The sequence below is a fragment of the Mirounga leonina genome, unplaced genomic scaffold, assembly GCF_011800145.1.
Source record: "Mirounga leonina isolate KUSES-001 unplaced genomic scaffold, KU_Mleo_1.0 Mir_101126, whole genome shotgun sequence".
Taxonomy (NCBI): Eukaryota; Metazoa; Chordata; class Mammalia; order Carnivora; family Phocidae; genus Mirounga; species Mirounga leonina.
The window spans coordinates 1-11,616 of record NW_023270066.1 but is presented as its reverse complement, the minus strand read 5'-3'; the positions used below and the strand labels follow the sequence as shown (position 1 = coordinate 11,616).

The 11,616-nt window shown below is 38.9% G+C and overlaps 1 gene segment (V, D, J or C); it reads right to left on the bottom strand.

Moving 5' to 3' along the window:
* Positions 1 to 5,941: 5,941 nt before the first annotated feature.
* On the bottom strand, positions 5,942 to 11,219 carry LOC118010769 (the record flags this gene model as incomplete). The annotated part of the segment is given in 3 exon segments: positions 5,942 to 6,511; positions 6,635 to 6,717; positions 11,102 to 11,219. Coding segments are annotated over 3 exon segments (536 nt in total), but the record flags the coding sequence as incomplete, so codon positions are not given.
* Positions 11,220 to 11,616: the final 397 nt, after the last annotated feature.

The window sequence follows — 11,616 nt, the reverse complement described above, 5'->3', positions numbered from 1 at the left end:
ACATCTCTACTGAACTCACTGGGGAAATGCTCTTCTCTTAGCCTGTGTCTCTGAGGGACTCAGGTGAATCAAGGCAGCAACAGTCAAGCAAATTATATCTTAGATCAGAGTGAGGTGTAAAGTGAGAATGTGGAGATCAAGAGTTATACCTCTATGCACTACTGAGTCACTGTTAATAAGTCGGAAAGACAAAAATATACATAATTACAATACAGTTGAAGAGTAGGACCATAAGAGGAGTGGAAACTAAAAACTATCTGATCCAAGAGGAGGGAGAAATACATATACGTTAGGTCCTTGGACAAAATCTTACAAAAAGGTAGTCATGCTCTCCTTTCCCCTTTTTGGTCTCAAGGATAGAAGAGAAAAGCCTTTATAATGGCTTTTATGATTTTTACTACTTTTAATAATAGGAGGAACTTGTGTATATATGAATTATTAAAAGTAATAAAACATTACCTATAGACTAAAATTTTGACTACCATTCCCAATTCTTACCCTTAGATCATTTATTACCCTAATACCTTCTTCATCTTGACCATTTGGAGTTGATTTTCCAGATGTTTTACTAGATTTGAATCACCCAAAAATATATAGTATTTTATTTATACTTTATTATAATACAAATATACACTCCGAGTATACCTTTCTGTAACTTTATAATCTCAATTGTAAATCCTGTAGGTCTTATTATATTAACCCATATACATCCTTCTGTTCCATTATATTCCATATTGTGGGTATACTTCCATTTATACATCTTTTTCTTTATTGATTAAAGGTTAAGATTATTTTTTAATCGCTGAAATATTCCACTACAATAAAGGTTATTAAGTATTCATCACATGAGCACATGTTTTGCTAGGAACAAAGACTAGGGAGAAATGAAGGAATAAGCCATAAGGCTAGCAGGTGAAAATTACTCCAGGTGGAGGATAGTAAAGAACAAAGGGTTTGAGGAAGAATGAAGAGAATTCATGTTCTGATTATTGTGTTGGAAGGTTTTCTTTTTCTTTGTTTTTCTTAATGTGCATTGCAATGGTAGTTTATCAGCTCATTTGATAAACTCTTTCTGAAATTCTGATATAGAGATGGTGTATAGTTTGCTCCAACCAGCCACTGAGGTTTTCTAAATATAGTAAATCAGCAAGAGAAAAAACATCCCCAAGCAGAAGCAGTGGTATATACAAGGAAAAAATAGTATGGAGTAAAACTAGACAGAAAAAATGTACACACAATTTGAGAATATCACCAATAATACAGAAGGACACTTTACTTTTCCCAAATCAGCAGAGAAAAAGAGAAAATTCTATCAATGTAACAGAAGAGAAAAGAAAGAAGCAAAAGCATATGGACAAAACCAAAATATTAGAAATAAGTTCAAATATTCAGTAATCAAAACATAGATTAAAAAGAAATTATTGGGGGCGTTTGGGTGGCTCAGTCATTAAGTGACTGCCTTTGGCTCAGGTCATGATCCCAGGGTCCTGGGATCGAGCCCCGCATAGTGTTCCCTGCTCAGCGGGAAGCCTGCTTCTCCCTCTTCCACTCCCCCTGCTTGTGTTCCTTCTCTTGCTTTGTCTCTCTCTGTCAAATAAATAAATAAAATCTTTTAAAAAAGAAATTATTGAATTGAATCAAAATTTAAAACTATTGCTCCATATTGCTTAAGATACAAACCTAAAAGAAGACAACCAACAAACGTGAGCAGATAGGACAGTATTTTCCTGCTGCCCCAGTGTGCAAAGTCTAAAGCCCCCTCCTCACCTGTTAAACCCACACCCAAAGGGAGAACCCAAAGGAATGTCAGTTCTGCCAAAGACACAGTCAAAATGTGTCTAAGAGAACACCTAGCTAGCAAACTAGTTAACTCTTACAAAGGGAAGCTCTAAGAAAAAAAGACAAAGGCTAAAAAAAACAAATGAAACTAAAAAACTCAGCATAGCAAGGAAAACAATCAATAGCATCAAAAGTCATCCTACAGAGTGGGAGAAGATATTTGCAAACCACATATATAATAAGGGGTTAATACCCAAACAATAAATTAACTCCTACAATAAGTTTTTAAAAACAATTAGTAAGCCAGTTAATAATGGTCTAAGAACTAGAATAGCCATTTCTTTAAAGAAGACATTCAAATGGCCAACAAATTATGTGAGCAAACACTCAATGTCACTGATTATCGGGAAAATGCAATCAAAGCCCCAAAGAATTATCACCTCGCACAGTCATGCAATATGTGAAAAAGGACCATCCTATTAAGTACTTCAGTATTTAAAATGTTGGTACTAGCCACAACTTAATGGTGGGAGAAAAAAGCACATATTATAAACATGTGTGATTTTCTTGTTCCTTTTTAATGATGACTATCTCAATGTATTTGCCTCTACATTTACAGTAAATTCTTTGATATTATCCATACTTTATATTTTTAAAAAAATGATGACCATTATCAAAACAAAAAATGCAGGTGTTGTCAAGGATGTGAAGAAATTGGAACACTTGCACACTGTTAGTGGGAATGCACAATGCTGCAACCATGGAAAACAATATAGAGGTTCTTCAAAAAGTCAAAAAGAGAACTACTGTATAATTCAGTAATCCCACTTCTGAGTACATATCAAAAAGAATTTGAATCAGGATCTTAAAGAGATAATAAGCACTCTTTTGTTCATTGCAGCGCTGTTCACAATAGCCAAGATGGGGAAACAACTTGAATGGCCAACAACAGATGAATGGGTAAAGAAAATGTGCTATATACATAAGAGGGGTACTATTCAGCCTTAAGAAGAAAAAGAAAAAGGATATCCGACAATATGAAACCACACGGATGAATCTTGAGGACATTATGGTAACTGAAATAAGCCAGTCAGAGTAAAACAAATAATGCATGATTCCACTTAAATGTGGTATCTATGATAGTCAACTTCATAGAATCAAAGAGTGAATTAAAATAGAGGTTGCCATGGGCTCCGGCTATTGGGTCATGGGGAGTTACTAATCCAGCATATGAAAGAATACAGAGTTGCTGTACAACATTGTACTCATACCAACAATCATGTATTGCACACCTAAATCTTAAGAGGCTAAATCTCATGGTAAGTGTTCTTTACACTAATACAAATTAAATTTAAAAAAAAATAAGACATCACAGCCTCACCTGTCAGAATGGCCAAAATCCAAAACACTAAAACCACCAAATACTGGTGTCAAAAACTCAGAAATAGCTCAGGTCAATCCAGTGAATTTCACCAAAGTAGTAATTAGTAAAAGTATCATGTTGCACACGTCAAAAAGGGAGCTCATGAACTGGGAGCACTCACCAAAACATGGAATGAGGCTCAGGGGTATATTGTTAGAAAGCAGTTTGTATAGTGAGGAGACTGGCAGTGTATCTTCTTCACAGTGATTGGTTATAACCAGAGTTGCTGTAAATGATATCAGAAATTGCTTAGTGGGTACCTCCGATCAAACTTGGGAAACAGTTCAAGTTTTGCTTATAATTTCCAGAGGCAGAGCAAAAAATTATGCAGGTCAAGTTGGTCTGACAAAATAAACTAAATTAAGCTTTATTTGTAGGACTAAACTGATTTTGGAAGTGATCTTTGCCCAGGGAATTTTCAAGGCTGCTCTGTATGGTTTTTATTTTAACACCAGCAAGGATGTCCAGCAACAAGAAACCTCATTTGTGGCTGACAGGAATACACAATGGTACCACCACATTGGAAGACAAGAGCAGCAGGTTCTCACACAGCTAAACAGACTCCTACCGTATGATGTAGCAATGACAATCTTTAATGTTTACCCAAATGGCTGGAAAACTTCTGCCCACACAAAAACTTGCACACAAATGTTTATAGCAGCTTTATTCATAATTGCCAAAACATGAAAGCAACCAAGATGTCCTCAGTAGAAGAAAGGGTAAGTAAACTATGGTACAGCCAGACAAGGGAATCTTATTCAGTGCTAAAAAGAAATGAGCTATTAAGCCATGGGAAGATGTGGAGGAAAATTACATGCATATTTCTAAGTGAAAGAAGCCAATCTGAAAAGGCTGCATTCTGTTTGGTACCCAAGATATGACATTCTGGAAAAGGTAAAACTATGGAGACAGTAAAAACATCAGTGGCTGCCAGGGATTATAGGGAGGAAAGAAAGAACTTTAAGTAAAGGAAAGTTGAACTGGTGAGCAAAAATCAAAAAGCTTAGTAATACACAAGATGTGGGGAAAGTTTTTATGTGCTCTTCTCAATTCCTCAAAGACCAACTTGCAGTCCTATGCTGGGTTTAGAAGTGATCACTGTTTCTTATAAAGGGCCATGGGGTGCGTGGTTGTTCTGTGACTTAAAATTTTCTCACATGGCCCACATAGTTTATTCCCTCCACCCCAATACCTTCAACACACACACACACACACACACACACACATACACACCCACCAACATAGGCAACACCATCTTCCTCAATTATCCAAAAATATGTGGTTCTTTTCCCTGACCCTTTCCGGAGGGCACGGTACACACTGAGGTGCTTCCACACTAAGCCTGGGTTTCTGCTTATCTAGTCTTTCATGCAAGTTTGCCCTTCTCCATATACAGCTCATTTTCCAAAGTTGGTTGACGTCATTGCCTGCTGATAGTTTCTTTCCTATTTCTCTCTGTTTTTGCAGGTTTCTGCCCTTTCGGATGTCTTTACTATCTTCTTAATAGAGTTTTAGAAAAATCAAGAGGTGAACATGCATTATTAATCTACCATGGGGTTTTTTTTTTTTAGTATTTTAAGTAGTCTCAACACCCAACATGGGGCTCCAACTTATAACCATGAAACGCAGAGTAGCAGTTCTACCTTCTGAGCCAGCCAGCACCCCAGTCTACAATTTTATCCAAATGTCAGGGAAAAATTTTTAAACCAATTAAACAAAAAAATTCATTTAAACCAAGAATATATACTAATATATAAGGAAATGTAATAATATTCTGATCATAGCTCATTCATAAAACCTACTAAAGTGGATAATAATTTAAAAAGATCACGGGGCACCTGGGTGGCTCAGTTGGTTAAGCGACTGACTCTTGCTTTCGGCTCAGGTCATGATCTCAGGATTGTGAGATCAAACCCCATGTCGGGCTCCCTGCTCAATGAGGAGTCTGCTTGAGATTTTCTCTCCCCCTCCTGCACCCCCTACCTTCTACCCCCTTCCCCCACAGGCTCTGGCTATCCCTCACTCTAAAATAAATAAATAAATCTTTAAAAATGTTTTGAAAAATAAAGAAGATTGCAACTTTTTTGGCAAAGTCTTGCACTGCAATGTAGACACTGCTTTTCTATTATTCATTACACAACTTCACTGACTCCCATACATTCTCCAGTCCCATGATTTGTGGCTCTCTGTGAGAGGTTGCAAAACAGGAGTTAGAGAAATCTATAGGATTTCCCTCCCAGTGTCACCTATCGATCTATATTGTGAGGAAACATCAGTGCAAGAGCATTTTCTCTCACCGTATTTCCTGGGCACAGAGAACGATCTCACTTGAGTTCCTACTGTCAGAAAGCCAACTGATCTATTTAACTGGCCAGGACATGAGCCACTTCCTCCATTCTGTTTCTGCCCACACCCCTTCATGTTGAATATCAGCCTGAGTCGCCACCTGATTCACTAGAAAAGAAAGCAGGGCAGAGGTCGCTGGCCTCTCTTTTCCTTGCTCAGGTTCACATGTTCACCCTCCTTTCTTCCCTTCCCTTCTTTCTCTACTAAATCCTGGTTTGGGGCTGAAGCTCTCCTGTCAGACTCTGTCAGGAAGACACTGGGCATCACCACCTTCTCAGGCACACTGTGTGTCTCTAAAGATGTCATAAGACACAGCAACACCCACCAGGGGTCCCTGAACAACTTGTGGGGTTGAACGTTCACTGCAAGGATGAGCAGGAGACCACTTCACTGTTACGTGGTTTTATCTTGAAATTACTTATGCCCTGGCTGAGGAACCCTTGGCATCAAAATGTTCTCAATGTCATTAAGGAACAGCTGGGGTTGGGGGATGTTACTTCTGGTTCTTATGCTCTGATCATTTGTATGAGTTTGTATCAAGCAGACACTGAGGGACAAACAACCACAGACTGTGCTGGAACCAGAGTGGATCAGGCAGAGACGCTCAGCATCCAGGCCCCTGCTCTGCTCAGAGTTTGTGCTCAGCTCCCCCTGCAGTCCCTGTCACTGTGTCACTCATGACACAGTAGTAAACAGCTGAATCTGACGCTTGCACTGAGCCTTTCTGCAAGTGGAAGGATTTGGAATCTCTGTCATAGGTGGATTCAAATCCTTTCTTGCTTGCCTTCTCCTTGTCCCTCGAGGCTTTCAGGAGGAGCTCTGGACCTTCTCCTGGATACTGGACATACCAGAAAAGAGTGGGAGACCATGTCGTTGAAAAAGTACAGTTCACCATCAGGAAAGCCTCTTCTGAGAGGGTCACTGGGCCTTCCATCTGGGTCACTGAGTCTCCATGGGTTTGTCCTGAGGGAAAAGAAAAGAGACCTTGTCACCTTGGCCATAAAGTTCTTGGATAAAATTATAGTCAAATGTTTTGCTGACACAATGCAAAAAAAGAATCCAAGTTTTAAGAGGCATTTTGCTTACCAAGCATTAAGAGTACCACAGTCACAAAGCCTGGAGAACACTTCATCTCTGGAGCATCACCTAAATAATGTTCTTCGTTCTTACTACGAAGTTGGAGTGACAGAGAAATGATCAGTGCAAGCCCACATTTCACACAGGAAATGTGATTGTGGTAGGAAGCTGCACCCCCTGGTGGACAGGGACGGAAATGCGTGCATGTTGGCCAGAGGCCTCCCAAAGTCAGCCGTCTGTGTCATCCCTGACTTCATGAGGCACATGTCAGTCATCAGGGTGGCCCCATGGAAGTCTGAACAGCAGCAATCCTCACCTTTCAGGTCTATTTGTTCTTAAGACACTACCTGATACGGAAGTTCTTTACCACAGCATCCTAGGGCATTTCTGTAGCTGGGAAGATAACAATCTTCTAAAGGATTTTACTACAGTACTTCATATTCTCATGTATCCATGTGGGCCAGCCCATAACCCACTGACTGCCAGAAAAGGGCCTGGGGTTGAACACGGAAAAAGTAATAGGAAGCCAAGTCTTTGCTAAGTGATTCTGTGTTTTTGGTTCTGTGCCCCATTATTTAGAACTCTGTAATTTTTTAAGCACTCACTAAATATTTAAATTTAACAAAAATAACGAACAAATGGCCTTTAATTGATATACAGTATTTCTGTGGTCCTAAAATAGTACGAATTGTAAGGAATACTATCTTTTTAATAAAGGTTTTCAGAAGTCAATTAGTCAATAATTTTAATAGTCAAATATTCCAGAAAATCAGCATCATTCAATGGTGGAATATATGAATTCTAGACAGAAGATACATCATAAATGAAATTGAATCCCACAGAATGATCTCAGATTCTTTTTTTAAAAAGATTTATTTATTTATTTGAGAGAGAGAGAGAGGAGAGAGTGAGGGGAGGGGCAAAGGGAGAGGGAGAGGGTAAGCAGACTCCACGCTGAGATTGCAGCCTGATGCAGGACTCGATCTCACGATCCTGAGATCATAACTTGAACCAAAACCAAGAGTTGGGGGCACCTGGGTGGCTCAGTCGGTTAAGCCTCTGCCTTCAGCTCATGTCATGATCCCAGGGTCCTGGGATAGAGCCACGCATCAGGCTCCCTGATCTGTGATTATTTTCTTATGCTCTCCCTGTTCTGTTGACTCCAACATAAAGTGACTATTTTATGTGAATCAGGCAACAAATAATAATCATATACTCTTAACAAGGTTAGCCTCAAGGATGCTTTCTTTCTTTTTTAAAAAGATTTTATTTATTATTTGAGCGAGAAAGAAGGAATAGGGGGAGGGAGAGGGAGAAGCAGACTCCCCGCTGAGCAGGGAGCCCAATTCCAGGACCCCAGGATCATGACCTGAGCTGAAGACAGATGCTTAACCAACTGAGTCACACAGGCACCCCTCAAGGATGATTTCTATTACCATCCATCTGTCACATTTTGTTCCCAAACGTTAATCAAATAATTTTTCCCACAAGGTAAGGAAACAGGATCATCAGGATAAAGTTCTGGAGAGGAACTTATCTTTTGTAAAGCCCTGTAAACATTTATCTCTAGACCTAAAGATGAAAGCTCAGGAGGCTGTTTCCTGGAGGCCTCTCTCTGCACATTCAAGTTGAAGAGCTTCATGACTCCAGAACCAACATTGGAAAGGCTTCCCAGATGCAGATTGCAGTAAGAAATTCAGGCCTGGAAAATTTTGTGTTCACGTGTCCCTTCCCTTCTCCTCCACCTTCCAAATCACACTGTCAGATCCTGCCTCAAAAGGAATTCAGAACAAGCAGCTGCAAACTTGTGTTCAGATATGTAGGGAGAATCCCAAAGAGGCTGGGATGATGCTGGTTGAAAATAAACAATATAGCACATGGATGCAGAAAGTCATTATCTTTAACTTTCTGTAAAAATAGATACATATATATATGTATATATAGTTTCAGACCAATGAAAACCCACAGGAAATATCGTGCATTTTGTGGCACACAAGAAGACTTGAACAACATTGAGGGAAGATACTGAAAGTATATTTGGATAATTAATGGCTTTATTAATATGTACTCTTCATAAAAATAAACTGTCCAATTTGAAGTGATCAATTCTGTAAGATTTGACATATATATGTATTTGCGAAGCCCTCAGCACAGTCGAGGTAATGAACATAGCATCACACCAAATGTTTCCTCTTGTCCCTTTGTAATCCTTTGCTCAACCCTCTCCCACCCCCATTTCCAGGCAATGCTTCTGTCATGAATTAGTGCACGTATTTTATAATTTTGCAATAAATGGAATCATATGTACTCTTTTGTCTGGCCTCTTCTCAACGAAATTATTTTCAGATACTTCATTGGTCACAATTATCAAGAGTTTGTTTCTTTCTGTTGCTGTGTAGTATCCCATCATGTGCCTATAAAACAATTTGTCTATTCACCAGCTGCTGACCGTATCGATTAGTCCCAGTGGGGCTGTTACAAATAAAGCTACTGTGAACATTTGTGTATCAGTATGCTTTCATTTCTCTTGGATCCATATCTAGGAGTAGAATGGCTTGATCATATGATAGATGTACATGTGATTTTGTTAAACCAATTTGTTCTAGTAGCTGTTTTGTAGATTCCCTTGAGTTTTCTGCTCAGACAATTATGCTGGCTGTTAATAAAGATAAGTTCTTCCTTTCCACACTGTATGGCTTTTGTTTCTTCCATGTGCCTTATTGCATCTACTTCAATATTAAATACAAGTGAGAACCAAAATTCTTCCCTTACTTCCGAAATTAAGGAGAAAGCATTTAACTTTCATTACCAAGTATGACTTTTGATGTAGGTTTTTTGTGAGTCCTTTTTTTAAGGTGAGCAAATTCCCTTCAATTCCACATTTGCTGGGAGTTTCTCTCAGGAATGGATCTGAATTTTGTCAAATGCTTTTCTGTACCTATTGAGATACCCTCCTAAATTGCTCATCTGCTACTTGCCAATCTCTTTGGATACACTATTGATAAATTGTACAACAAAATATTAAAGAAGATACCACTCTCCCACTTTACAAATAATGAAACAAATCTCAAAGGGATCAAAAAAGTTCATGGAAGAGCTAATAGTTTAGAACACAGAGCTCGAAGCTAGCAATAGCCTCTTCCTTTTTTTTTTTTTTTTTTTTGCCACTATAGATTATTGTCAGAGAAAACTTGAAAGACTAGAGGATAGCAAATGACATCTTCCCAGGCCTTTGAAATATTTTAAGATGCCCTTTAATAGGTTCTTTATTTATGCAAGTGGAACTAATAAGGAGGAATTAAATAATTTGCAGGTTTGGCTCTTTTACCAAAAGAGGAAAGAAAATATATTATAATGGATGACCAAACTGCTCTTCAGGAGCTGATCACTGGATAGTGGTTTCATCATTCCATTCAGAGCAATTATTAGACACCTGATTTAAGCAATGCACCATAGCAAGAGTGACAAACTCTTCTAGGGTTTTGTGATTCACTCATATACTGGAGTTCCCAAAAGTCCATCAACAGATAAGAATGGATAAACAAAATGTAGTGTGACGTACACTGGAATATTATTCAGCTTTAAAAAGAAAAGAAATTCTGTCACATACTGCAACAAGGAAGAACCCTGAGGACATTATGTTAAATGAAATGTCACAAAATGACCAGTACTGCAGAATTCCACTTCTACGAGGTATCTAAAGTAGTCAAACTCATGGAAAGAGAAAGCAGAATGACAGTTTCCAGGGACTGGACGGATGGAGTAATGGAGAGTAATTGTTTAATGAGTACAAATATTCAGTTTTTCAAGATGAAAAGATTTCTAGAAATCGATGGTGTTGTTGGTTGAACAAAAATGTAAATGTATTTAATACTACTGATTTGTACAATTAAAAATTGTTAAAATGGTAAATAGTAGGTTAAAATGGTAAAAGTTTGTGATTAAAAAAATTTGAAGAGTTTCTTGTCAATATTTCTACTCTACACGTCTGCCTTCAAATCAAATATAAGAGGTTGTTACAATGCAAGATCAATTATCAACCCTCCATTACCATCTGAATTTTAAGGCACTGCAGGAATAGGGTTAGAGGTGGAAGGAGGAAAATGGAGAGAATGAGGATTTTGGAGTGTGAAACATTGCTCAAACAAGCAGGGCTCAGAAGTGTGCAAACTGAGCCACATGTTGGCAAAAAGTGCTTTTGAAGGAGTGTTGAAATGAAGGGCAGGAACAGAAAAAGGGGAAAATTCACACTCTGCTCCTTCACAGTGTCCCCATAATTATGATGATTTGTGGATAATACTGGTAAGCAGGTAAGCCTCCTGAAAGCAAACTGAACACTCCTCTGCTGGAGGTGTTAATAAGATGGAATGAACACAGAGCAAGCCCCTTAGGCCTCTTAGTGGGATAGCATATTGCTGGTTCTAAGAATCCTGATGAATAAGTAATATCATTGCCCCACTGCTGGGCTGCTTGTACCACAATAGACTATCACTTAGATCACTGATGTCATATGTGCATTTCAGAATGACAGCCTCCTTCTCCTGCACTAACTTTGCTGGCTGGGCTTGAGTTACTTTCTGGGCAATACTGGATCCTGAAGGAAAAAACATGGGATTAAGGATGTCAAAATAAATGATGTGGCACAAAGAATTCTATTTTACACGCTACTATCCCCCCTTCCCACAATACCCACAAGACACTGCCTATCTCCCCTGTTTTAGGTCATAGAGCAGGCACATTCCCACAGGGGCTTTCCCTACCTAGTCACATGGAAGCCATGACCACCTTCAGAAGCCTGGAGAGCAACATGTTTGAGTTCTCCCACTAGATGGAAAATTTCTTCTTCTTCTCCTTCTTCTCCTCCTCCTCCTCCTCCTCCTCCTCCTCCTCCTCCTTCTCCTCCTCCTTCTTCTTCTTCTTCTTCTTCTTCTTCTTCTTCTTCTTCTTCTTCTTCTTCTTCTTCTTCTTCTTCTTCTTCTTCTTCTTCTTCT